The sequence below is a fragment of the Histoplasma capsulatum genome, assembly GCF_000150115.1.
Source record: "Histoplasma capsulatum G186AR genomic scaffold supercont2.2, whole genome shotgun sequence".
NCBI classification, from domain to species: Eukaryota; Fungi; Ascomycota; class Eurotiomycetes; order Onygenales; family Ajellomycetaceae; genus Histoplasma; species Histoplasma capsulatum.
Genome location: NW_025544802.1, coordinates 1,424,750 through 1,450,008, shown reverse-complemented (window position 1 = coordinate 1,450,008; position 25,259 = coordinate 1,424,750). Strand labels below are relative to the sequence as shown.

The window sequence follows — 25,259 nt, the reverse complement described above, 5'->3', positions numbered from 1 at the left end:
TGACGAATGATGTAATGTTTGTCATGTGATTCTGTCTTTGCTGTGGCTGGTGAAAATATATCTTGGCACGCACCGCCTCATCTGCAAAGAAAAAAAATACAATAGAATGAATGCAGTGCGGACCTACAACAGGCAGTCGGAACATAGCGCAACGGCCGATTTACCCAGCAGTGCTGGCTCAGGAGGATGCGCGTTCGTGATTGTCGTTCAATTCTCGCAGTCTAACTTTAGTTGATTCACCTAGTAAAGATCAGCCATGGCTATCCAGAAGAAGGTATGCGAACGCTCTGTCGGCATTTGGGTTTTGGTCGCATTCTAACTGTGACTATCAGCATGGCAAAGGCCGCTTGGATAAATGGTATAAGTTGGCGAAAGAGAAGGGTTACCGAGCGAGAGCTGCTTTCAAGCTGATCCAGCTTAATAAAAAGTATGGGTTTTTGGAGAAGAGCAAAGTTGTAATAGACCTTTGTGCTGCACCTGGCGTAAGTCGTTGAAACTTGCTCCTCCAACCCCCAGCTACTCCATACATATGCGGAATATTAATTCCCTCGGGCTTTTTAGTCGTGGTGTCAAGTTGCTGCAGAATGCATGCCTTCACAGTCGCTAATTATCGGCGTCGACCTTGCTCCCATCAAACCCATTCCGAAAGTCATTACCTTCCAGAGCGATATTACCACAGACAAATGTCGGGCTACGATACGACAGCATCTTAAATCCTGGAAGGCTGATACTGTTCTCCATGATGGTGCGCCAAACGTTGGTGTAGCATGGGTTCAAGATGCTTTCTCACAAGCGGAGCTAGTTCTCCAGTCTCTAAAGCTAGCGACCGAATTTCTGGTTCCAGGGGGAACATTTGTTACCAAAGTCTTCCGGTCAAAAGATTACAACCCGTTATTGTGGGTATTTAAGCAACTTTTCAACACCGTGGAAGCTACAAAACCCCCTTCGTCACGAAATGTCTCTGCCGAAATTTTTGTTGTGTGCCAAGGCTTCAAGGCTCCCAAACATATCGACCAGAAATTCCTTGACCCTAAGCATGTTTTCGCCGAATTGCAAGATCCTACTCCAAATCACGAGGCAAAAGTGTTTAATCCCGAGAAAAAAAAACGGAAGAGAGACGGATATGAGGAAGGAAATTACACCCAATTCAAAGAAATCCCAGTTAGCGAATTCATAAACACGGCAGATCCAATATCGATATTGGGAGAATACAACAAGTTGAGCTTTGAACAGTCAATTGGCGGAGATCTTGCTTTGGCGACACTCGCACGGCTTCCAGAAACCACAAAGGAAATCCAACTATGTTGCGAAGATCTCAAGGTCCTAGGAAAAAAAGAGTTCCGCAACCTGTTGAGATGGCGAATAAAAGTGAGAGAAAAGTTTGGGCTATCCGTGAAAAAAGGCCCTAGTAAACCAGCTGAGAGCGAAGAGGTAGCTGAGGTGGAGCCAATGGATGAGGAACTCGCAATCCAAGAGGATCTGCAACGGTTACGGGACAAGGAGACATCAAGGAGAAAGAAGGAACGGAGAAGAGAAAACGAACGAAAACATAAGGAAATAGTACGGATGCAGATGCATATGACAACCCCTATGGACATTGGTATCGAACAATCTGGACCTCTTGGGGAAGGGGCTATGTTTGCGCTTAAGCCCGTCAAACGCGCTGGCGATGTGAGCCAAATAACCAGTGGTAAAATGGTGCCTATTGAAAGTGATGAGGACGAAGAAGATGATGATTCGACAACCGTTGAAGATGATTCAGACGAAGAGGAAGATCGGCTAGAGCGCGAGTTAGATTCCATGTACGAGAGATACCGAGCTGATAGGGAAGATCGGGATGCAAAATTACGTGCTAAAAAGGCTCGCAAAGAATTTGAAACGGAAGAGTGGGAAGGGATTTCTGATTCCGATAAAGAGGGCGATGAGGACACAGATGGCGATGATGCAAGGTTGCAAGATGCTATACCGCGACCTACGGTTGACAGTAAAGGGTTATCTAACAGGGCTGCGATGTTTTTCGACCAAGATATATTCCAAGACTTGGGAGACCTCGGTGATGAAGACGAAGAAGATGTGCCAGGGTCTGAAGACGGGTCCGCAACTCGGGACCAAGAAGACATTACAGAAGATGAAGAGGGGTCTTCCGATGCTTCTGATAGTGTCGACGATGTTCCAGAAATACAAATACCCGCAACGCTGGACAGGAAACAAACATCCGAGAAACGAGAATCCACACGTAAAATGAACTCGAAGGGCAATGAGATACACTCTGAGTTTGAAGAGGAGGAGAGACAAGACCCTCGGAAGAAGAATGGACAACTTGGTGAGTCTTCTCCTTCTCTCGTGTTAGTTCCCTAAGTTTAGAAGTAATCGATGCTAACAATTCATCCCAGACATCGACATAATAACAGCAGAAGCCATGGCTCTCGCTCAACAAATCGCCATGGGCGAGAAAACAGCCCACGACGTTGTGGACGACGGTTTCAACAGATATACTTTCCGCGACACCGATGGACTCCCAGAGTGGTTCCTAGATGACGAGGGCAGACACTCCAAGCCCCTAAGGCCCATCACTGCTGCCGCAGTCGCGGCTATCCGTGAAAAGATGCGCGCCATAAACGCCCGCCCTATCAAAAAGGTACTCGAAGCCAAGGGCCGCAAAAAGTTCAAGGCTGCGCAGCGGTTGGAGAAACTACGCAAGAAGTCTGCATTGCTGGCGGAAGACGAGGCGATGAGCGAGAAGGATAAAGCGCAGACGATTGCGCGCATGATGAGTCACGCGATGAAGAAGAAGCCGAAGCAGACTGTGAAGCTTGTTGTGGCGAAAGGGGCCAACAAGGGCATTTCCGGCAGGCCCAAGGGGATTAAGGGGAGGTATAAAATTGTGGATTCAAGGATGAAGAAGGATATTAGAGCCGAGAAGAGGTTGGCGAAGAAGAGGAAGAAAAATTAAAGTTGCCCTTCTTTCGGGGAAGATGGGAGTTTTCTTTTTACATTCTCTCTCTTGTCAATAGTCTAAACTTCATTTTACACCTTAGGTGGGGTAAACAGATAGGTGGAGTTCAGGGATAGAACAGCAATATATGAGATAAATACATGTAACCATCATACTTCTAGTTGGACTTCAAGTTCGAAATTAATCTCTCAAACCATAAGCGGCAAGTGATTCGGTGCGTTAAGCAACCGTCCATGCTCTGATGCTGTCCTGCTTCGCTCGATCTCTCCATTTTCATATCAATTTCATTCACACATTACTTTCTCTATAAATTTCACGAAAAAGCGAGAGCTAAAAAAACAAAATAAAAAAAGAAAGGGTTTTCATTGCAGGGAGGAGATATAACACCACCGCCCCAAGTTTTTCACACTGCTTCCATGTCATATATACACTTCTTCTCATATCCTCCCTCCCTCCTTCCCTAGGCGTCGAGCTCTAAACCCCAAACTCACCCAGCACAATAAGTACTCTTCCCCCTCAAAAACTCCCCATACCTCCACAACAGCGCAGGCGCCACAATCCCCATCCCCGCCGAAATAAACGCCAACAACGCATTTCCCCAACCCAAACCCAACCGCGCATACAAACTCGGCGCAAACAGCGGGAAACTAAACCCAGCCAACGTCCGTAAAAAGGCAGCGGCGCCTGTTGCAGAAGCAGCATATTGCGTATATGCGTCTACAATGTATGCTTGTGCGCACTGGAAGCCGATAATGAGCCCCGTTGCAAAGATCGCAGAAGCGATGCTGGGAATTATCCAGTGGATGTGAGGTTGGGCGGTCCAACCGTAGGTCATGAGGCCGATGGGGACGAGGAGTCCGCCGGGTATCATTAGGGGGATGCGGAATTCGGGGCGGCCTGGGTGGTTATAGTGGGCTTTTAGGCGGATGTAGATCTATGGGGTGATGTGGTTGGTGAGCTTCTTTGATTTCTGATTGCAAGGGAGCGTCGTGTGGAAGATGGGGAGGAAGTGGAGTTGGAAGAGCGGGTGGGCCCAAGTAGGATAGGTGAAGTATACATAAAGTCTTGACTGACCCTGTCCATTATTGGAGCACATATTTGCAGACCTATCACGAATCCGATACCGAGGGATAGGTAATTTAAACTTGCTATGTCGGTGGTTTGCTTGTAGACTCCTTCCCAGACTAGGGGGAATGAGGATAAGCTGTAGAGAGATGTTAATCATTTTCCCTCCTTACCCTTGGCTTCTCGATAACGAATATGAGAAATATTCATGGACATCAATACGTACACCAGATACATGAGGCCATATAAATACGCTCGGTACAACGCGAGGGCTTGAATTGTTGGCTGTGTACCAAGCATGATGAACGGCCTGACGAGGCTTTTGCGCAACAGCATACCAAATGAACGGTTTTCCATTTCCCATTTGGTCCGCAGTGCATTGTTTCCAGTGCTCCGTCGTAGTTTTTTGGCTTTATTCGCCAAAAGTTTAGGAGCATAAGTCTCCTTGAGGAATACGAAAGCCACGGCCTGAACTCCTGCGTCAGCAATGGAGACGGACCAAAAAATCCAACGCCAGGTAGTATGTTTTGCCATAAAACCTCCAGCTTTGCGGGTAGTTAGCTTCGTACAGGCTTTTTTGGAGGGGGTTTCCTTTTCTTTTTTTTTCTTTTCATGAGTATGCTCTCACCAATAGGGCCAACAGCGGGGCCAATAAACGGAGCCAAACTGTATATTGCGATGGACTTTCCACGCTCCTCAGCTCTCCAACAATCGCTAATGACTCCTCCGCCCAGCTATATGCCAGAAAGTTAGGACGAAAAGAACTTATGCATGCCTCTTTTTTTATTTTCAGAAGGGTATACTTACAGCTTGCGGCGCACTTCCTCCAAGGCCACTGAGGAACCGAAAGGCAAGAATTTGTTGCTTATTTTGCGCAAAGCCACAGGCAGTGTTAAATACCAAGTAGAACAGATTTGCCAACTGCAGGACAGCTACTCTGCCAAATATCTCAGACAGAGGGCCCAGCAAAAATGGTCCGACAGCATAGGCCAAAAGGAATATAGACATGACCAAGACTTGCTCCATGGACGAAGTAATGCCAAATTCCTTTCCTATGGCGGCTAAAGCCGGTGCCACCATGGTAGACGACACGGGAGAGATGAACGTAAACGACGATACGATAAGCACTGCGGCCCATTTTGCAGGGCGACTCCAATTGAGAGGATTTTCAGGGTCTTCTGGGCCAGACCAAGTGACCTATCCTGTTCAGCAATGCGAATCATCTGTGAGGCAAGAGCTGGAAAATTTACCAAATTTGGATCTTTGCTTGGACTTTGTGTCCGTGCTAATCCCATCGTGGGCGTGTCTGCACTTCCATTTCCATGATATCCATAACGTGTCTCATCTTAAATAGGGAAAAGGAGTGAGCCCTGTGCTACAGGAAATCGCTTGGCATTCGGACTCCCCATGTTTAGGATACTCACCGCATTTCTCAGGATGGTGATTGGAAAATCTACAACCATGAAAGTCGTGGGAGTTCTCAGCACAGGATGTGGGACTTAACGAAGGGACTTGATATTCATCTGTAACTGTCGAACTCCGCGAGAGAACGGAAGGAAGAGAATTGCGTCGTTCCATGAAGAAGCCTTGCGTTCAAAAATCTCAAACAATAAATATAAATGAAGCTAAACGAGTGTATGGTAATTTTTTCATATTGGACGAGATTCAGACATATATGTAGATCTACCCGCCATTGTAAAGGCATCAGAATATCCGGGAAAGGAGACAGCTACATCTTTAGCTGAATTCTGCAGAATTCAAAGAAACTCCGCACTGCTCAGAATAGCAATTATGCAGACGACTCTTATTAAGAACTGGACGCATCATCACCGGGCAATGTCCAAAGCAACCTTGTCCCTTGTGGCTAGAAACCTGAGCAATGATAGGATATGCCCAAGCAACGCTTGACACTTCAAAAGTCAATGGCAAGACCGCGAAACGCGGCCCTGCAAGAGAAACAGCGCCAAGCTTGCTACCCATGGTAGCTACAAGGACTCGGCAGTGAAGCACTGAACTTTTGAAGCTCCCACTGAGGCTGCGTTGAGAACACTGCACAATTGGGTTCCCAACAGCCGTCGATGACGACGCGTGGCTGACGTGGTTGAGCAGCCACACCGACGTTGGATTAAAGTGGCGCCATGCGGGGCTAGTCCGGGGCTAATTCCGGGGCTAATTCTGGGCGGTAGTTGGGCTACCGCCGTGCTACCATGGGACTGTCTGTGCGGTACAGTCTAGCAGAGCCCATCCGACGTCCTGGAGCTGCAGACAGTGAGGTCAGGCAGGGTCCTGTTTTTCCCCATCACTGATACCTCAGCCCTGCTGGTATGCTGAATCGTTGGACGGCGCATCGGGGCAAGTTGATTAGTGGAGATGCGAAAGAAAGAAAGAAAATTCGGCTAACCAGAATGTTACCTGCAGATCTCTCGAAATTGCAGCCAAAGATTTTGCTTGTGTCTGTGGCTTGATACTACAGGGCGATCTTCCACCTAAGTAGTACGAGCTGTAGGACGACGCACTCTTGATCTGCCAGGAACCTCTGTACTTCAAAGGCGATCCACTGAGCAACCGAAGAAAGTCAGTTTCCTCCTCCGGCAGTGGATCCTGACAACCGCCTTCCCAAGATTCTACTGAGACAGCCGAAAAGACATCAGACTTCTCCGTAAGTCTGTACCGTCAAACGTTGCTATGTGATTGGCCTCACTTACACCCTGGTGGAAACTTTCCCGCCTCGCCCATGCAGTTATGTGAGCTAAACTGTCCTCTCATTTCTCACAGAGCGAAAGGTCGACAGGGGCAGTGACGACCACAGGTGACGGGAGTCTCGCGGACCTGGCCAATGCATGACATCAATGGATGTGAGTTCGAGTCCAAATCCAGTAGCTGAACACGTTACAGATTTCCTTTTCCGCTCAAGTTTGGTGGTCTCTTTGTCTCCACGCCCGATAACCTCAAACGGAGAAATCGCCGCGATGCCCCAGGCCTCCCTCCCATTGGTTGTTGACAATCCTTCACTCTGTTAATGATTGACTTGGCTGTTAAGGTACTCAGATACGCGTCAGTATACACGTGTATCCTTTCTGTGGGCAATATCCTTGGCAGAATCCAAATATAGACTAAACATCAAGGTGGAATATGGAAAGCCTACGTCAATGAAGAACGTAGTAGATCAGACCATCAAAGCATCATTTCTCCAAGGCGCATGGTAGTAGCAAAATTGGCTTCAATGGAGCCAAATGACACTGACCTGATATCAAAATGGATTTGGGTTTGGTAAGACGGCCTTCGCGCAGCACGGTGCTGGTAGCACCGGTAAGACCATCAAAGAACATAAAACGGAGCCCAAGGACGCATCTCGCTTTATAGAGTAGACTCGTACCTTTTCGTTGAAACACGATTATTGCAATAGTAAAAAAAATAATACATTCGTTTTTATTATCTCGTTATACCCATATTTGCATCAAGGAAACTTACACGCTCGTTTGCATGCTGTCGGCGATCACGATCTAACAATGGTAGCAAAAGCTTTTCCCATCCAGATGCGTACAATCGAAGGGTTCATCAATGTCTCAATGCCACAGGCAAAAGCGGAACCGCCCCTGAGCATCCTCATTTGCCCATCAGGATTCAAGGAGAGTCTTGATACACTTGCTGTCGCCGATTGCATCGAAAATGGGGTCAAGCGCGTCCTCCCAGACGCAATCGTACGGAAAGTCCCGTTATTCGACGGAGGGGAGGGATTCGCCCATGCATTGGCTACCACGACTGGTGGAGAACTTCGGCAGTTGGAAGTCACTGGCCCAATTCGGGTTCCTCTCATCTCCCACTATGGGATCCTTGGAGGCGGCCGCTCGAAAAAAACAGCTGTTGTAGAAATGGCTTCTGCCGCCGGATTGCGCCTGGTCCCCAAAGACTCCCGTGACCCGACGATCACAACCACTTATGGAGTCGGTGAGCTGATGCGCGCGGCGTTAGATGAGGGAGTAGAGCGACTCATCATCGGATGTGGCGACTCAGGGACCAATGATGGAGGCGCTGGCATGCTCCAAGCATTGGGCGCACGTTTCCTTGATGCCCACGGTAATGAGCTTGCACCGGCAAGCGGCGGGGTAGCACTGTGCACAGTTGCAGAGATAAACCTTTCCGGCCTCCATCCTCGGCTAAAACAGGTTGATATCGAAGCCGCATGCAACTGCCAGAACATCCTGTGCGGCCCTAAGGGTGTTGCACGCGTATACGGGCCGCAGAAGGGCGCAACACCCGCAAAGGTCGAACTCCTCGACACCGCACTAAATGCCTACGCTTCCGTCGTCAGCAGGAAACTAGGATACGACATATCCACCGCACCTGGCACCGGAGCTTCTGGCGGTATGGGGACCGGTCTCCTGCTTCTGGGTGCAAAGTTACGGCCCCGTTACGAGGCTGTGGCAGAATACTTCGGCATCAACGACGACCTATTTAGAAACTGCCAACTGGTCTTCACTGCGGAGGGGCGGCTTGACTCTCAGACTCCGCTGGGCAAGATCCCCGCAGAGGTTGCTTTGCGCGCGAAGAAACATGGGCTGCCAGTCATTGCGCTTGCTGGAACTGTGGGGCCCGATGCTGCGGCGAATTATTCGATTGGCATCGACGCCTTTGCCAGCATAATGCAAGGGCCAATCTCTCTTGAGGCCGCCATTGCAGATGCAGGGCGGCTTCTGACGGATGCAGCGGAGAGTGTGATGCGTCTGTTGATGTTGGGCCAGTCACTTCGGGTGCGAGAGAGCGTTGTTAGTGGTGTGCTGGTGCAGCCACGGACGTACCTGGGCTACTTTAGCGGTTTCAATCCACTTTGTTTTATATCCCTGCTCAAGTCGGTATTCATGTTCATGACGATACGAGAAAAGCAATGCGATGTCTGATTAACGCACTTGATGAAATTATGTTCCAAAACACCTTTCCTCATCTCTCCCCCATAAAACCTCATAAAATTGATTCTTTGTACAGTACCAATATTTGTCGCAAACACTCAGCATATATGTCAACACCAATCTATCAATTGTTAAAGCCAAACTCTAACCCGATAATGATTCAAATTTCAGTAATTTGCTAGTTAATAGCATAACTTTAATCTATGACGCAAAACTTCGTTATCTTCACCATCCACCACGGTGCCCAGAAAAAACACTAAACTAAATTCTTCCGATATAGGGCCCCAGGCCAGGGTTTCTCTAAAACTTGTATATAATTCACCGCCAACTCTGGCTGACATTGTTTAGTTTGCCAACTCAATTGGACCTTGGTTGGGTCTCATGCAAGCATCGACCATTTGTCTTCTGTGGCAGCAATAAGCGCCGCAAATGCAGGTAATAATCTTACAGGCGAACGAGCAGATAACAATGAAAACAAAACCAGGACAACCGTTGGGTATTTATTTATCATCAGATCGGGGTCTCCCCTTGCGTGGAGGCGCTAAGTCCCCAGCTGCTTAGACTTGAAAAGCAAAGGATGAAAAGATAAAAAAATAAAGAAAAATGAAGCCGAAAGAAAGAAACCGAAAACTCATCCGTATTCCCGCACATGCGTAACCGCTGACTTGAAAGACATAGGTCTTGGGAATAAGCAAATAAAGCAAGAGAAGAATAACACCAGGGTGGACAGTCAAATCCAACCGTCTTCCCAAAAAAAGAAAAAATGACAAAAAAGAACCTATCAGAAAATGAAAAAGTAAAAGAAAGGTATATAAGAAAAGGGGTATGATATACCGTATCCCCGAATTTCTATCCCATCATCTGACAAAAAAAAAAAAAAAATACAGAAATAGTATAGTTGAAAATCGTTCTCTAAGTGTGAGGAAACAAAAGATAAGAGAAAGAAAGGGATTCATCATTCGCCCTTGCCCTCGTGATTAACAACCAAGAAAGAAAAGAACACAATCGCCGCACCAAGCCAGTACAGCGCGCTCGAGTACTGCCCCTGGATGACAATCTGGGCAACGAGCGAGAGAGGGATGGTCAGACTGAGGCCAACAGTGACCACCAACGGTGTTGTTAGGAGCATAGCATATGCCCAGAGAATATCGGAGACAAGAGAGGTGAGGGAATTGACCTAGGAAAATTGTTAGCAGGATTAATATAGATTTTGTCAAAGAACAAGAGAATCAAAAATAAAAGATGGAATGTGTATAATATACATACAATGACAATCAACAAAATACGTCGTGTAGGAGGCAATTCAAATGTCTCCCAGCCTGTCAGGTGAAGCACGATCATGCAGGGCCACAGCAGGAAAGTATTGATGAATCCCACCAAGCCGAAAAACAGAGGCATGTTAACTCTGCTTTCATCTCCCACTTGTTTCTTCATCACGATCGTATACACGCCGTACAAAATCGCGCTGAAAGCGGCCATGGCGTCACCAATGGCAATCTCACCAGCCGACTTGTGCGGGAAAGAGCCGCGGTTCTCATCATTGTTTTCGCCGGATAGGTCAACCCGTGATATTAGGATGATTCCGGTTAGGGAAGCCAAAACTCCCAGGAGTTTGCGGATGGTAAATTTCTCAACGCCAAGTACAGCACCGAGTATCAAGGTCCAGACGCCTGCAGGCGCATGAGGCTGAGATTAGCTGAACGGTGATACAGCAAAAGTAGGTACTAGATAGGGAAAACAGAACGAGTGTAGTTCGTACCACTTGTGGAAGTTAATATCGTCGTGCTTCCGACGGTTGTGAATTGGAGACAGGCTGCGGCAAAATAATTCGCCTGTTTCCATATGTCAACAATCAATCACGTTTCAAGAAAGTAAATTGAAGATAAGGATGATTTCCACATACCATAAACTACAGAAACAAGTTAGCAATGGAGCCGTGCTCTCCAAAAAAAAAAACAATGCAAATCATAAAAGGAATTCGTGCTCAGAAGGAGAGTCGAAATATCTTACCCACACCAAACAGAACTCCAAACTCAGCTTGGCCGTAGCCTTGAAACCCAATCTCTCTGACAAAGTGTTCACCTTATCATCGCCGTCAACCAGCCCAGTATCATCATCACCTGCTTCTTCTTCTTCTTCTTCAGCGCGCAACCGCCGATATCTGTCCCCTCGCTCAGAATCACCTCGTTCAGAATCCCCCGGCTCATGGACATCGTCATCCGAAGCTGGAAAGGGACTATATTCGTGCGCAACCTCGTGAGAATCCAACTGCTCGAGAAGCGTTCGGAACGTGGTGGCTTTGGACAGCTGCCCGGCCCTCCACATGCGGAAAAGCCTGAGTCCAAGGATGAAGAGGAGGGGGAAGATGAAAAAGGTGGTGTTCACGTATGTGAGGAAGAATGGCTTGGAGTAAGTATTGTCCGAAAATATGGTCTGTGAAAGGAAATGTTAGCCTCGGGTTTTCACTTCAAAGGATATTGTCATGTAAATAAATGTGCAAAAAGAGCGATATTGAAAAAATAATAAAAATCCCAACACCCAACATGTTAACCAGGTACAAAAAACGGTGGCACAACGGGCGTTCCATTCTGCAAGAAATATGTATAAATAAAGAAGGCCAAAAGAAAAGAACTCACACTGGCCAAAAAGTTTGACACTGTCCACAGAACAACCACAATCAAAAGTAATATGATTCCCAAAGTCCGTCTTCCTATGCCCAAGGGCAATCGGGCCTCCCTACCGCCTTGCTTCCGCTCCGAAGTCAATGATCTCGGTCTGGATGTGGATCTCGATTGAGGCCGCGCAGACCGGATGACGCTCCCTGAAGCTTCATCTTCGACCTGCATGTCCTCAACAGGAGCCCGATGTTCGTGGAGATGGTGCTGGTGCGGCTTGTGCTGTTGCAACAGCTCGTCATCACTTCCGTCCACCAGCTGCTCCGAACTCATGGCTGTTCCCCCCTTCTTTTTCTTTATTTTTTTGTATTTCCGTTCGCGAAATAAATCAAATTTCTCGTTTAAGGAGTGCCTGTAATACTTAGGATTCGAAGAGGACGTGAAGTGGTTGAATTATAGGAGCTCCTCTGGAAAGAGCTATCGTGAGTGATCGTGAGATCTGTGCCATGTGCATAGTGAGAAAGATAACGACGTGGTGGGTTCGATGAGTAGTGCTATCATCAGAGAGGAGGCATATCGCATTTAGATCCTGACGAAGAGAACGCTGCTTTTATTGAGAGAGCTGGAAAGTTGAGCATCAAAGTTTGCATGCAAACTTTCCCAAGCTGGAGAAAAGCGGAGATGGCCGTGCTCGTCGTCTCACTGTTGAACAGGGGTAGGCGGAAAGGTCCGGCCAACACGGACATCAAACATATTCGTGAATCCGCTCCATGATATTATTTTAAATAATGCAGCACTGGAGCGAACCTTCGACTCTGCCAAACCTAAAATCAAATAACTACAGAGTAGCAATTTCATCCTCATTTACCCAATATTACACATTTTCATTGACAGAACGCATACAGAGTAAGAGTGCAAAATCAACCCATCTTTGGCTCACTCAATATCTACATATATGATGAGAGGGAAGGCCCCCTCTGTCAACGACTTGAGGGGGGGGAAATAAGGATTAAGTATGGCGAAACTGTATAGGAGCAATACAAAATACGGAGGTGACGCCAGGAACACCATGATGAAGAGGACGAATGGCAATGCGCAAAAGACAGAAGGAAAGGAAACCTGATCCAACATTTCCACTGAACAAAAACGAGTCCTCCCTCCACTGACACATCTCAGAAGGACCATGGAAAATATGGAAAAATAATTAACCCTCCAGTGGGTGATTCATGCATAAATGACAGTCTAAGGCTATCAAATATTGGGGGTATTGGACAAGGCACGATAAAACGGAGAATATTAACAGGCACAGTTGTCACGGTCGTTATCCAGGTGGATGTTGATGGGATCGGCAAAATCTCCGCCGTACTCTTCCGATTCTTCCTGTGCAAGAGCGCTCTTCGCGATTTCTGTTTTCCAGAGCAACTTATGTTAGATCATGCGCATGCATATACAAGGATTTGTGGGGAGAGCAGCTCGTTACAAAGCATACCTTCAAACGCTTGCTCAACGTTAATCGCCTCTTTAGCACTGGTTTCGAAGTATGGAATATTCCCCTTGGACTGGCAATATGTTGTCGCCCGCTTCGACGATATCATTCTTTTGCTCTCTTCTACGTCGATCTTATTCCCTAAAACGACCTATGTCCCCCAGTCCATGTAAGCGCGACCTTTTTTTGAAAAATGCACACAGAACACGGCGATTATATGAGTGTAATGCTTAAAACTTACAAAGGGAAAGCTTTCAGGATCTCGCGGGCTCGCCTGGATGAGAAATTCATCTCGCCAGCTATCCAGGGTTTCGAAGCTCTTGGAATTATTCACATCGTAGACCAAAACACAGCAATCAGCTCCTCGGTAGAATGCGACGCCTAGCGACTGGAATCGTTCTTGTCCGGCCGTATCCCAAAGCTATAAAGTAGAAGAGTCAACAGTAGCTGTTGCTGGCCCTCCCTCTCTCCCGCAAGGAGCTGTTGTCGCATGGTCGCTGGGTGGATTCTGAGGCAGACGAAAAGAAAACCATACCTGTAGGGTCACCAATCGGTCATCCACCAAAACGTCCTTTGTAAGATAATCCGCACCGATCGTCGCCTTGTAGCTTGAACTGTATTTCTTGTTGACCTGCCATGTTCCCAACATAAATCAGATAATAAGCTTCATGCTCTTCGTTCCACATCATCCCATATACATATATATGTATATCACGTAAACCGCCCATGAAAAACAAAGAACTCATAGCAACTGACATATTGGTTCATCAAACTCGTTTTTCCAACACCACTATCGCCAAGGACGATAACCTATTATGTGTCAAAAGAATAGGGACGACTGTCAGCAAGGAGGCAACTTGTGAGGGCGGGGGAGAGATTGGATTGGAGGAATAGCCACTGAGCGAACCTTCAATAGGAGCTTCTTACGGGTAGCCATATCTAACACGAAGTGGCTCAAGAGAGGATGTAAACAGCAGAGGAAGAGCAACGGAGGGGTCGCAGGGAGGGATTCGAGCACTTGGCGGCAAATCGTCACCTTGCTGGGGTTGGATGCGGAGGCTGGGTGGCGAGTTAGAGGAGTAGCAGCCGACTCCAACTCCAAACAAGCTACCTGGATAGGCCGGCGACAGGAACAACAGAAGAAGGTAAACGGTGAGGCTTCTGTATTAGCGAAGAGAGATGTGGGAAGCTCAGGGAACAACAAGCCCAATGCGAGAAGGTTGGACCTGTGATGGGTTCCAGGTTCAGAACCATGCATCACGCTAGGAATGTAATATTGGTAAATCGGGTACCCGCAAAAGATTGGGGCTCCCTACTACATAAAGCATAGCACCGTAATTGATGTATAATACAGTACAAACAGGCTAACGTCGACCCTCACGGAAGTTATGGGGGCATGACACCTAGCCTGACAGCCAAGATTTAGGTGTCAAGCCCCTAAACTAGCCCCGTCTTTAGGGGTTGTCGACTGCTACAGTGCGATTTCATGCTGCCAGACGGAACAACCCAACACTAAACTACTTAAACTGTTCACTTTCAAAGCCTTCATTTCAGTATCCTGGGGAACGAAATTAAAACACTTTTATGACCAACTAATTCCATTAATTTTGATGTTTATAACACATGGGATTTTATGATAATTTTTGAATTAAAGGCACTGAGCGGGGATCATCACAGCATGGGATCACATCTAAGACAAACAAGACAAACATAATAAGGTGCCTTCGCATACTAAATTCGTCCAGTGATTCATTCTGTCATGAGATGATGCAAACGTTCTTCCTAGCACAGCTATGCCGCGCTCATCATCCCACCTCGGATGGCAGTGACAACATAGCCGCCCAACCAAACCACGCAATGAGATGATGTCAAACTGGCAGGAAGAATACTTGTTAGCTCTAGGAGTGAGGGATGCGCGTGAACAAGCAAACGCTGCTATTTACGATGCCTGTGCGTAAACCACCTTCCCAAGCTGCGAAGGTAACCCGCTCTGCCCATCACCATACAAATCACCTGCCACCCCTCATATGAACTTATACCAAAAACATATAGACACCCGCCTAGCCGACCGCACAAGCAAAGCCCATTCCGCCTCTTCCCCGACCAGGCCCGCCGGCTCGCCTGCCGGTAACATCCATGAAAACAACAGCAGAAAGCTAGTCCCCTCCTCCAAACGACAGCATGGAAGCGAGACATCTCCCACCAACGACGCGCTCCTAGCTGCTGCGCGACAAGATCTTTCCGAAGCACAGCGCTCGCGCACAGAGCTATTAGATAAACTTGCCAAGACGAGCGCGGAGCTGGAGAAGCTGCAGCGGAAAACGAATGCGAATGCGCGCAGCATTGAGGAGTTGAGCGCGGAAAAGGCGCTGTTGCTGACTAGGGTGAAGGATCGAGATGAGGAACTGAGGGGGAAGGCGAAGTTGTTAGATGTACGTTATGCGATGTGCTTTTCGTGTTTTTTTTTTTTTTTTTTGTGCTTTTGTTTTCTTGAATACGCTATGTGTTGACCATTTTCTATTTTTCATATTTTCTTTACAGAACGTGCAAACGGAGCTCGTATCACTGAATCTACAGTTTAATATGGCAGAGGACCGTGCGAAGAGGCTGGAGGCCGAGAATAAGGAATTGGTTGATCGATGGATGGCAAGGATGGGGCAGGAGGCGGATGCCATGAATAAGGCATCCAAGTTTTCCTGACATCCTCCTCATGCTCAGTTTCTTGATGCACCTTGTATAACCTCTTCTTTTGAAAGCGAGTTGATGAAAAATCGAATCAATGAAACGGATCGATGGGCGCGGCGTTTTCCTTTTCTCTTCAGATGGGCGTTATTTCTGGGAACAGATGTTGGCATTTTCGGACCATGTGGGCGTATTATTTATATATATTACATTAGAATTGAATTTCTCATGCTATGAGAATTTGGCTTATATTGAACACTACCAAAATTCTCCATTGCACAAGTAGGAGTGTAATCGCCGCCAGAAATAACATCTCCGGCCTTAATATCGAATCGACAACTTTTTGACTCTCCCCTCAAATGGATATCCAAAGCCAAGAAATGATGTAACAGCAGACAGACTGTGAAGGAATAAGCACTCTAGAAAGGAAAAGAAAAACAGCTGAATGGAGCAAAAAGAAGTTAAAGAATAACCGTAAACCACCTACAAAAAGTATCATAAATCCAATACACCCGAGTTTATTGGCGTGATTCCAATCTACCGTCAATTTGCATCTATTTCTCCCAGCCAATCTATCCAGAAAACCAAAAAAGAGAGAGACAGAACCAACACCCCAGATATATAAACCACAAACCGGTAGATTCGCTTGCCAAAATAAACGAGTAGTCTCCGTCCCAAAACGAGTGTTGGTGGTAAAAGAAAAAGGAAACAAAAAAGGAAAAAAAGGGCATCATCGATAAGGTACACCCTTCCTTTACTACTTCAATATCCCCTCTGCAAAAGCTTTAAGCCTCGAACTATCCTTTGTCGCAATAAAATATGTCCCCCCTGCGTCTGTCCAACTTACGCTACCGGACCAGTAATTCTTCTGCTTAACCGACAACAGATTAACAGGCGAATTCAAATTCCGCGCCTGAATCCGATGCCCCGCAGGCACAAAAGACTTCAAAGACACAATCTGACATCCTTCCTTCATGTCGAGAAAGTGGTTGATGATCTCATTGTTCAACTGCGGCGTAAACGCTTGGTTATTAATGAGCACGACATCGGCCCGATGCAGCGCTTTAATGATGCTTTCTTCCGTCAGGAAAGAGCCGCGGATAAGTCGGACAATGCCCGGTGAAAGTCCCCAGAGTCGACAGCGTGCTTCGAATTCTCTCCCCTGCAACTCCGCAACGTCGCAGGCATTCTGCATCACCTCGCAACCCCAACTCTCACAGCCAATTTCCAAGGCTGCCTGTAAGACGACATTGCCGACTCCCGAACCTAGGTCGACGAATACCTGGTCGGATTTTAGCTTGGTTTGCTTAAATATATCGGAGATGAAACGGGGTAGGAGCTCGCCGTAGACGTTATCTGTGCCATTTTCGTACTGTCGGAGGGATTCTACACGTGGGGAGACCGTGCGGGAATATGTCTGGGTGAGGATTCGTTCGACTAGGGGGAGGGGCAGGTTGTGTATGTTATCGAGGTGTTTCGCGATTAGGCCGTCAGTTCGGAGCCGGTTGATGATTTTGTTGTATTCGTCCACTACTGCAGTGAATTCTGATTCAGAGGCATGTGCCAAGGCGCGTCTGAAGCGGCGATTGATCCCGGTGGTTTCGTCGTTGAAAAGATGGACATGCTCCTCTGGTATGTAATGTTGTGACACTATGCTAACTACATGGACTATGTCATCCAAGGGTTTGAACCCTTCTTTTTCCCGAGGGATAACGAGTTGGTAGCTAACAGCAAATGACAAATGGAAACCATTAGCAGAAAATTTAAAATCAAGTCAGGATGTTCCACAGGCATAAACTCACTTTTCTCCCTGGGAAATGCCAGGATACTGCAACCGAACCATAAAAGGATCTACAGAATCGGAACCGCTCCCATCACCAAACGCTCTTGAAAACTCCGCAGGTTTGTCCATCGATGCGATATCAGATGCATGGACTATGGGGATTGTGTGTTTCCCCGCATCTTCTGCGAACGCAGCCGTCGACCGAACCTGGCGTTGTAAATCTGGTTCCGCGCTTGTGCTGACTTTCATCCGCTTGCGAATCTCAAGGAAAGACGCTTCAGTATCGCTCTCATCGCTACTACTCGATAACCGTTGGATAAGTAATGGGCGCTTTCGCGTCAAGGATCTTGCTTTTAGACGCGTGGCGGGGTCATGGTGCCGGGACGGGGTGGGATCGCTCGCCGTGGAACTTGCACGGGCGGAACTGGAGGAGCGCCTACTGGATGTGGGAAGGTTGGGATTGCGGTTGCGGCGTTGGTGAGAGTGAGGGGCTGGTTTTGGGCCTGAACATTCTGATGCGACTGGTGCCGCTCTCGACGTGGTAGGTTGGGAAGGCTTGGTTGCTGTTTCGACTCTTCGGATCTGTGGCCGCTTGGGTTGAATGGCTATGCTTCCCCTCGTCTGAAGGTGGTCGAAAAAACCCATACCCTTCTATCTAATCTAGATTTTAAGCCTGGTATCACCGCCTCCTTTGAGGTTTTTAGTTGACACAGAGGAAAGACAGAAGTAAATGAACAAGAGACTTTCAAGATATAATACAGAGGGATAAAAGAGAGGAAGGAATCCAAAGGATCTTTTTTCAGGGAGTGGTAAAGTACAATATTCATAGCAATGGGTGTGGTGAGAAGCGCAAACAGAAAGGCGTTTGAAGTCTGTCAATCCAACGTCTCTTCGGGTGCGATAAGGCTGGATTGCTTGGCAACTATTAGTCATCGGATTGGGCTACAGGAGTCACCGAGTCAGGGGTCAACGGCATTGCATTTTATTCCAACAGATGTATCTAATAAAAGATCAAAAGAACCAACAATACTAAAATTCGAAAGCAGTGGATTCTTCACCAAAAGCTTCTTCTCAAATTAATTTGGAGAAAACAAATTCGCGGGACCTCTGCAGTCCAATTCAAGCAGAAACAATACTAGAAGCTTAACACCAACGCCCTAGCAAACAACCAAAGGGTGCGTAGAATATGCGACATCATGTGTGGAGCTTGCCAGGGTGGATAACGAAACAGAGTAAAAAGGGCCAAAAGAAGAAGAAGAAGAAGAAGAAGAAGAAGAAGGGTATCAATGTCCGCTAGGGAAAAAACAACGCCTACAGTGCCGGCAGTCAAGTATAAGAATAAAGAAAAGGGAAAAGGAGGGGGGAAAAATACACATAAAGGCTAAATATAAAAGTATATAAAGGTGGTTGGTGAGTTTAAAAGAGGTTACATGCTAGCATCCAACGGCAATGACCTGATGGAGCAACGATACAAACGGTCATCTTTCGCCAATGCGCCAAGAGGAAAATGCACAGGAGGAGGAAGAGGAAGAGAAGGAGTAAAAACAGAGAAGAAATAATAGCGTGTGAGCATGCGGATTTGCGCACAGAGACACCAGTCTCTAGCACTAAGCCAATGAGCAAACAACGAAAATGCGGCAAAATGATGACGGACAAAGGAGATATTTATGGTTGCAGGGTATTCTTCACCCGGAGAAGGCGCGAGTGCGGACACCATCAAGAGTTTTCAATATTTCAGCGATAGGCTTCAGGAAGGTCCAGCGATCGCAGGTCCAGCTGTGTGCCTCGACGTGCTGCCGTGGCGTTTAACCAGCAGGCTCTTGAGTGCACCCAGCCATTTCGCAAGGGCTTCCTCGTCCAGCGCGCAGAATCGATATGTCTTGTCCTCCGCGATTATCTGGAGGCAAAACTTCTTCGATCGGGAAATTGGGTCGATTTCCGCAGCGTTGATAACTTGCAGCATTGAAATGATTTTGACGGCGGCGTATTCTTGCTCATCTTTATAAAAACAAATATTCTGCGGTCGAAGGACCACCCAAAGCTTCTTCCACTGCCGGACTCCTTTCTTGCTTTTTAGGCAGAGGAGGTAGCCGTGGCAGATGACTCGTTCTGGATCAAGGTTCCCGAGAGCGCCATCGATAAATTGGCTTGTGTTCCGTGGCAGGGATGGGTGGTGATCCGGGGGCGCAGAGGATGAGAGAGAATTTCGATCATGGGGTGGTAAAGACACTGTGGAACGGCGTGGTGTGATGCTGCCAATGGCATCAGAGAAATCAGAACAGGATGCTATTTCATTCCCGGAGTAGTCTTGCGAAAGCTGTTGTGCCTGCTGGTTGCCGGACCGGATGGATGGGGCACGATGTTGAGTCGTTTTATGGCCGTCACAATCGGTCTCGCTCATGCTCTCAACAGCTTCTCTCGCTTTCTTATTCTCCGTAATGTCATATCCTCCAAGTGAGTCTGCGTCATCCGAGCAGCTCTCGTTGCGTATGCGATCAACCCAGCTCTCCGCGTCAACTTCTGATACGGCCTGGAAGCGATAATTTTTCGAAGGGGAGAATATTCCGAAGACATGTTGGCGTTTGGATTTGGCGGCCTTCACCAAAGCAACAGCTGTGACATCAGATAGGTCGATTGACAATTGAAGCTCTGCTTCCTCTACATCCTTATATAATGACAGGAGGTTGGGTCGTAGCACCAGATATCCGGGTTTCCACGAAGATTTGAACGCCTATAGAGTAAAAGAAGTCACTGTTAGTTAGCTTCCCCCCGATTAAGCCAGGAAAACAACGGGTACTGACATGATTATGGGTTGATCGTCTCATTACTTTCCCCCTCTTTAACACTTGATCAAAAGCAAAACTCCCATTTTCATTGACTGGAGAAAAGGTATCAAGATTCAGATGTCCGTTACGAGAAGAAAACGTTGGTTTTGGTGGTGACCCAGCTTTCACGGAATGGGTTGGATTCCCAATCTGCCTATCGAGCCGTAACGTCATCACGAAAAGTGGAGGAAGGATAAGGAGAGCGGAATAATTAGTTAGTAAGAGGGCTATACGGAGTTGATGGTATTCTTTTTGATGAGCGATGTGCACAGTAGCGGAGGTCGCGTATAGGATTCGCCAGCACTAGGACAAGTTATTGTTAATTGTGACCATAAATCAACCAGGAAATGTGCAAATCCGGCATTTTTAAGGGGCAACAAGACGAAGGGAGTGTCAAAGTCATTCTTCGATGTTTGGCGAAGATCAGGCGTGGCCATGCCCACCCCCGTTTTGCTGTTGTGGATGCTTGTCGCAGGTGAGCAAGTCCAGGTCATCAGGAAAAATGACGGAAGAGTGGCAGCACAGGGCTTGGCATGCCTCCCCCTATTTTTGCACTTTCTCTTTTGCTTCTTTTCTTTTTCCCGCTCTGCGTCAGGCCTATCTGGGCATGGCGCAACAAAGAGAACGGGAGAACTACTGTGTATCCTGGGTGCAGCCTGACAGGCAGCTCAACCTGGATAACGACCTGAAAGAAATCGCGGGATCCCGAGCATGCTTCTAGAAAGGCTTGATCAAAAGGCCTAGCAAAGAATATCTGGGTGTTTCTGAAGGGCTATCCCTGCCCCATCAGATGTATTTTAGGTTCAGATGTGTGGATAGTTACGGAGATATATATCACAATTGCTGACATTGTGGGAATTTCAGCTTGTAGCTGCTGCTGGTCGATCTGCGCCTTGCTGGGTCGGCGCACGGTAACAAAAATAGCTAGCCGTCATATGAGCAATATGAACAACATCATACAGAATGGAAATATCAATAAGATATACAAGTGTACACGCATCTAAACATCTAAACATACTCAAGCCGATGATATACATCCAGCATCAGAGGCTGGGATAAGCTTCAAGACCCAAGCCCTCCACAGATGCCGTACGGTATGCGTCAGTACACCGGTGAATGATTACTGAGAATACTGAGCCAATTCATTGGTTGGGCTTCGACTGCTGGAGCGCTGGAAACCAAATTTGATTATGAGCCAATCAAAACGCCGGATGATGCTAGCTGATCCAGACCCGTCCGTATTACGCGTCCAGCCATTTAAATTACCCACGGTATTGAATTTGGAATTACGTACAGTGGCGTATCATGGAGATATCCTCAAACAGCAAACAGGCATTTGCCTCGATCCAAGGTTTATTTGCAGAGGCAATTTGCGCCGTCACATCTGAATCTGCCTTCTTGATAGTACACCCTAGTTTGGGCAGTCATAAAATCGCTGGACCCTGTTGGCTTGGTGGCCGAGCACAGAGCAGAAACGCCGAATTCGAATCCTTCCCTGCTTCGTTTCTGGTTTAGAGCGAGTCTTGGCATCCCTCCCGTCAAACGTCGCCTGCTCGAATCCCAATCTCCAAAAAATCCTACGTCTTTTGCAGAACAAACTGCAAACACTCTCCCCAACTTTCTGCCACCTGCAATCCCAGGCCTCGCTCCTCCACCCTCTCACCTCTCAGACCTCATGACCACCGCCTGGCTCGCCATAAGCTTGAATACCGTCAAGAGGCTGACCATTGAGCCAATATTCCCCTATCCGCTTGATTGATTCCGCTGTGCATCCGCAAATCTGCAGATAGGGGACTTCTCTTTTCCGGCGACTTGTTTCTGTCGGAATTAGAGCCTCCCTTTCCCACGTCCATTAGCCCTCCACCACGCCGCCAGTTACGTCCCGCTACCGGACTCTCTGGATTTTCTCAATAATCGAGTTCCTTTCGTCGTGGTTACAGCTACTACTACTATTGATCTTGTTGCCTCTTAAAGCTGGCTTCCTGACAACCCCCCCCTCTTCCCCTCCCCGGCCTCGCCTCTCCGCCCCCGGTCCAGGAGGTCAAACGCCATCCGGACCTCCATCAAAAGGAAACAAAATTCTGTCCGTGCCGAATTTCTTCAAACCCACGTGTCCGCGCCCATGGGGTTCGTACAACGCCTCGCAAAGCGAGCCCCATATTTAACAGCGGCCCCTGCTTTTGACAATGTCTCGAACGAAAAGGGCGTCATAATACCCAGATTCGCCTTCTTCAAGCGGCGGATACGACTCCGAAGGAACTCTGCTATTTCAATACCACTGGGCTTCGTTCTATTATTTCCTTGTATTGTAATAGTTCTTGTATTCCTTCTCATCATCACTCATCCTTCTTCTTCAGGTCGAATTTTGTTGCCGGCTGGAACCCCTCCGTCAATCAGGTGCGTCTTTGCTACTCACAGCATTTGCGCTGAAGCCAACTCTTGACGTGGTTTGTGATGCTAATAACTCGTGATTTCAAACAGAAAAATCAGCGAAAAACATGATAAAGTTTTTGCTACTGGTTGTCTTGAAATGGACACCAGTACTCCAAGAGCAAATGCCGCATTTGTAGTCTTGGCAAGAAATAAGGAATTAGATGGCGTGATTCAATCCATGAAATCTATTGAACGACATTTCAACAGATTCTACAACTATCCTTATGTGTTCCTAAATGACGGAGACTTCGACCAGAATTTCAAAGATACGATTGCCAACTATACAAGTTCTTCTGTGGAATTTGGTAAAATTGACTCTTCCATGTGGGGATACCCTGACTGGATCGACCATGAAGTAGCCAAGGAAGGAATTAGAAAGCAAGGAGATGCCGCCATTATGTATGGTGGCATGGAGAGTTACCACCACATGTGTCGGTTTTATTCTGGGTGAGCATCAAGTTATCTAGCCTGTATCGCGTAAATACATGCTGATTGCACTAATGTTGTGGCTAGATTCTTCTACAAGCACGAGCTCCTCATGAAATATGAATGGTACTGGCGCCTGGAGCCAGATATCAAATATTTCTGTGACATCACCTAGTATTTATATCCCCAGCCATTCCTTTGCCATCCCTAAGCTTAACTAGGGTTTGCTGACTTCTATATTAGTGATCCATTCCTCAAAATGATCGAGCATAATAAAACATACGGGTTTACTATTGCTGTTAAAGAGCTCAGGGAAACAGTCCCAAACCTCTTCCGTTACGCTTCTGCCTACAAGAGAACAAACAATATTACATCCCAGGGTTTGTGGGAAATGTTCCTGGAAGATCCCCCGGAGCCGAAGGAACCAGCCAAGGAAACTCCAGAGTATGAGCCATTGCCAGATGAAATCCTGCAGACGCAACCAGGCAACGGAGCCATTGAAGACATCGACCCTGAAGCTATGGAAGGAGAAAAGTATAACATGTGCCATTTCTGGAGTAATTTTGAAATCGCTCGACTTGATTGGTTCCGTAGCAAGGAGTACGATGACTTCTTCAACATGATGGACAGAAGTGGTGGATTTTGGATGGAACGAGTAAGAAGCCACACCCTTGTTTTCTGTTTTTGTAATTACATTTGATCACAAAGGTATCCTGACATCTATATCCAGTGGGGTGATGCACCGATCCATTCACTTGCGGCTGGTGTCCTCCTCGCACCCAAAGACATTCATTACTTCCGAGATTTTGGATATCGACACACAACCATCCAGCATTGCCCGGCCAACGCCCCTGCCCGTCAGCAGGACAGGATTCCGTATCTCGAAATGACCACTTTGGATGAGAAAAAACGACAAGAAGAGGACGAGTACTGGGATGTACCAGACACACCGAAAGAAAATGGAGTGGGTTGCCGGTGTCGATGCGACACGGATATTGTAGACGTGGAAGGCAAACCAGGAAGTTGTCTAGCAGAATGGGTCGAAGTTGCTGGAGGCTGGGCATCTCCATAAACCGATCTCTTGATTGCTTTGGTCGCCCGTTCTCTCATCCTCGTTGCCAGCCCAGGCCAAGTGTTCGTTTTCTCTAAAATGCCGAGCTACCCTTTTTGGTCATCTAGGAGTTTATATTCTTAACCCTGCACGAACCTTTTATGGTTTTTTCTTCTTTTTTCCTTCAATCCGCTTATTGGGAATTAAGGCGTTTTTTGCATGTGATACTTAATATACGGGTTTCTTTTTGCCTTGCTTATTATTTTGTTTTTGTCTTATGTCATTTTCCCCGTTCTCCCTCCACGAGCAGCCCCAGCGTCATCGCATTCTTCCGCAAAAACTATTCCAGATCTCTATATTATATCTGCCGGGCATTCCAAACTTGTCATCTGGTCCGTTTTCCACATAGGATGTTTCCTTTCGGAGACGGGAGCATCCTCCTAACGGCTCCCGGGTATACGATGTGTCGTCCACCCATTACGATACGGCATAAAGATGAAATAGAAAGAAAGCTAACCTCTCCGGGCCCTGTTATATATATCACCGCACTGACGACTACTACTACCTTGCGCTCGAACTTGTCACCCATCACTCTCTATAACACTACCGAGTAGTGTCGACACTTTTTCCCCTTTTGGTTTACGAAGAATACTGCTGTGGAATGTTATCGGATTAAAAACAGGAGGTTGATTGGTGCTGCCTTCAAAATACAAGATCCACAAACACTATCCGGCCGCTCCTGCTCCCGTGTCTCTTCTACGTCGAAGAAAAGAAAGAGAAGGGGCAATAGCCAGAAACTCGCTGCAGTGGAAAAAAATTCATGACAATTTTGAGACCCCCAAGGCATTCGGAGTAGAGAATGGGGCGAACCTCACTTATTTTAACCCTTGAAAAGAAGCATAAGCAACAAATACATTCCTACGCGTCACCAAAACAAAACAAAACTACACGAATACACCAAGTTATCTATTTTAATCCTTTTTTTAAACCCCCCTTATATTTTTTCTAGCTCTCCTGAACTTCCAATTTA

At 47.1% G+C, this 25,259-nt stretch overlaps 11 protein-coding genes across 11 annotated transcripts; 5 read left to right on the top strand and 6 right to left on the bottom strand.

Moving 5' to 3' along the window:
• Positions 1-256: 256 nt before the first annotated feature.
• HCBG_01713 (AdoMet-dependent rRNA methyltransferase spb1) lies at positions 257-2,953 on the top strand (the record flags this gene model as incomplete). The annotated part of the gene is made up of 3 exons (XM_045428762.1): positions 257-274; positions 562-2,323; positions 2,394-2,953. The coding sequence occupies 3 exons, from the start codon at positions 257-259 to the stop codon at positions 2,951-2,953; spliced, it is 2,340 nt and encodes a 779-aa protein (XP_045290548.1).
• A 490-nt stretch (positions 2,954-3,443) lies between these two features.
• On the bottom strand, positions 3,444-5,316 carry HCBG_01712 (polyamine transporter 1; the record flags this gene model as incomplete). The annotated part of the gene is made up of 6 exons (XM_045428761.1): positions 3,444-3,890; positions 4,031-4,160; positions 4,248-4,617; positions 4,650-4,755; positions 4,829-5,218; positions 5,272-5,316. 6 exons carry the CDS (start codon positions 5,314-5,316, stop codon positions 3,444-3,446), a joined length of 1,488 nt encoding a protein of 495 aa, XP_045290547.1.
• A 442-nt stretch (positions 5,317-5,758) lies between these two features.
• Positions 5,759-6,001, bottom strand: HCBG_01711 (uncharacterized protein; the record flags this gene model as incomplete). Its single annotated transcript, XM_045428760.1, has 1 exon — positions 5,759-6,001. The coding sequence occupies one exon, from the start codon at positions 5,999-6,001 to the stop codon at positions 5,759-5,761; it is 243 nt and encodes an 80-aa protein (XP_045290546.1).
• A 1,556-nt stretch (positions 6,002-7,557) lies between these two features.
• Positions 7,558-8,919, top strand: HCBG_01710 (glycerate kinase; the record flags this gene model as incomplete). The annotated part of the gene is made up of 1 exon (XM_045428759.1): positions 7,558-8,919. One exon carries the CDS (start codon positions 7,558-7,560, stop codon positions 8,917-8,919), a length of 1,362 nt encoding a protein of 453 aa, XP_045290545.1.
• Positions 8,920-9,883: 964 nt separating this feature from the next.
• HCBG_01709 (thiamine-repressible mitochondrial transporter THI74) lies at positions 9,884-11,876 on the bottom strand (the record flags this gene model as incomplete). Its single annotated transcript, XM_045428758.1, has 5 exons — positions 9,884-10,105; positions 10,195-10,598; positions 10,688-10,760; positions 10,939-11,361; positions 11,565-11,876. The coding sequence occupies 5 exons, from the start codon at positions 11,874-11,876 to the stop codon at positions 9,884-9,886; spliced, it is 1,434 nt and encodes a 477-aa protein (XP_045290544.1).
• Positions 11,877-12,525: 649 nt separating this feature from the next.
• Positions 12,526-13,966, bottom strand: HCBG_01708 (GTPase Rab7; the record flags this gene model as incomplete). Its single annotated transcript, XM_045428757.1, has 6 exons — positions 12,526-12,949; positions 13,033-13,180; positions 13,271-13,450; positions 13,565-13,660; positions 13,786-13,839; positions 13,937-13,966. 6 exons carry the CDS (start codon positions 13,964-13,966, stop codon positions 12,840-12,842), a joined length of 618 nt encoding a protein of 205 aa, XP_045290543.1.
• A 925-nt stretch (positions 13,967-14,891) lies between these two features.
• On the top strand, positions 14,892-15,867 carry HCBG_01707 (uncharacterized protein; the record flags this gene model as incomplete). The annotated part of the gene is made up of 3 exons (XM_045428756.1): positions 14,892-14,979; positions 15,082-15,461; positions 15,571-15,867. The coding sequence occupies 3 exons, from the start codon at positions 14,892-14,894 to the stop codon at positions 15,727-15,729; spliced, it is 627 nt and encodes a 208-aa protein (XP_045290542.1).
• Positions 15,868-16,468: 601 nt separating this feature from the next.
• HCBG_01706 (histone-lysine N-methyltransferase) lies at positions 16,469-18,319 on the bottom strand (the record flags this gene model as incomplete). Its single annotated transcript, XM_045428755.1, has 2 exons — positions 16,469-17,435; positions 17,514-18,319. 2 exons carry the CDS (start codon positions 18,137-18,139, stop codon positions 16,469-16,471), a joined length of 1,593 nt encoding a protein of 530 aa, XP_045290541.1.
• Positions 18,320-18,523: 204 nt separating this feature from the next.
• HCBG_01705 (PH domain-containing protein) lies at positions 18,524-20,754 on the bottom strand (the record flags this gene model as incomplete). Its single annotated transcript, XM_045428754.1, has 2 exons — positions 18,524-20,225; positions 20,296-20,754. 2 exons carry the CDS (start codon positions 20,491-20,493, stop codon positions 19,242-19,244), a joined length of 1,182 nt encoding a protein of 393 aa, XP_045290540.1.
• A 755-nt stretch (positions 20,755-21,509) lies between these two features.
• HCBG_01704 (uncharacterized protein) lies at positions 21,510-22,078 on the top strand (the record flags this gene model as incomplete). Its single annotated transcript, XM_045428753.1, has 2 exons — positions 21,510-21,590; positions 21,725-22,078. 2 exons carry the CDS (start codon positions 21,510-21,512, stop codon positions 22,076-22,078), a joined length of 435 nt encoding a protein of 144 aa, XP_045290539.1.
• A 363-nt stretch (positions 22,079-22,441) lies between these two features.
• On the top strand, positions 22,442-24,747 carry HCBG_01703 (alpha-1,2-mannosyltransferase Kre5; the record flags this gene model as incomplete). The annotated part of the gene is made up of 5 exons (XM_045428752.1): positions 22,442-22,716; positions 22,801-23,199; positions 23,266-23,352; positions 23,422-23,833; positions 23,909-24,747. 5 exons carry the CDS (start codon positions 22,442-22,444, stop codon positions 24,248-24,250), a joined length of 1,515 nt encoding a protein of 504 aa, XP_045290538.1.
• Between the last annotated feature and the right edge of the window lie 512 nt (positions 24,748-25,259).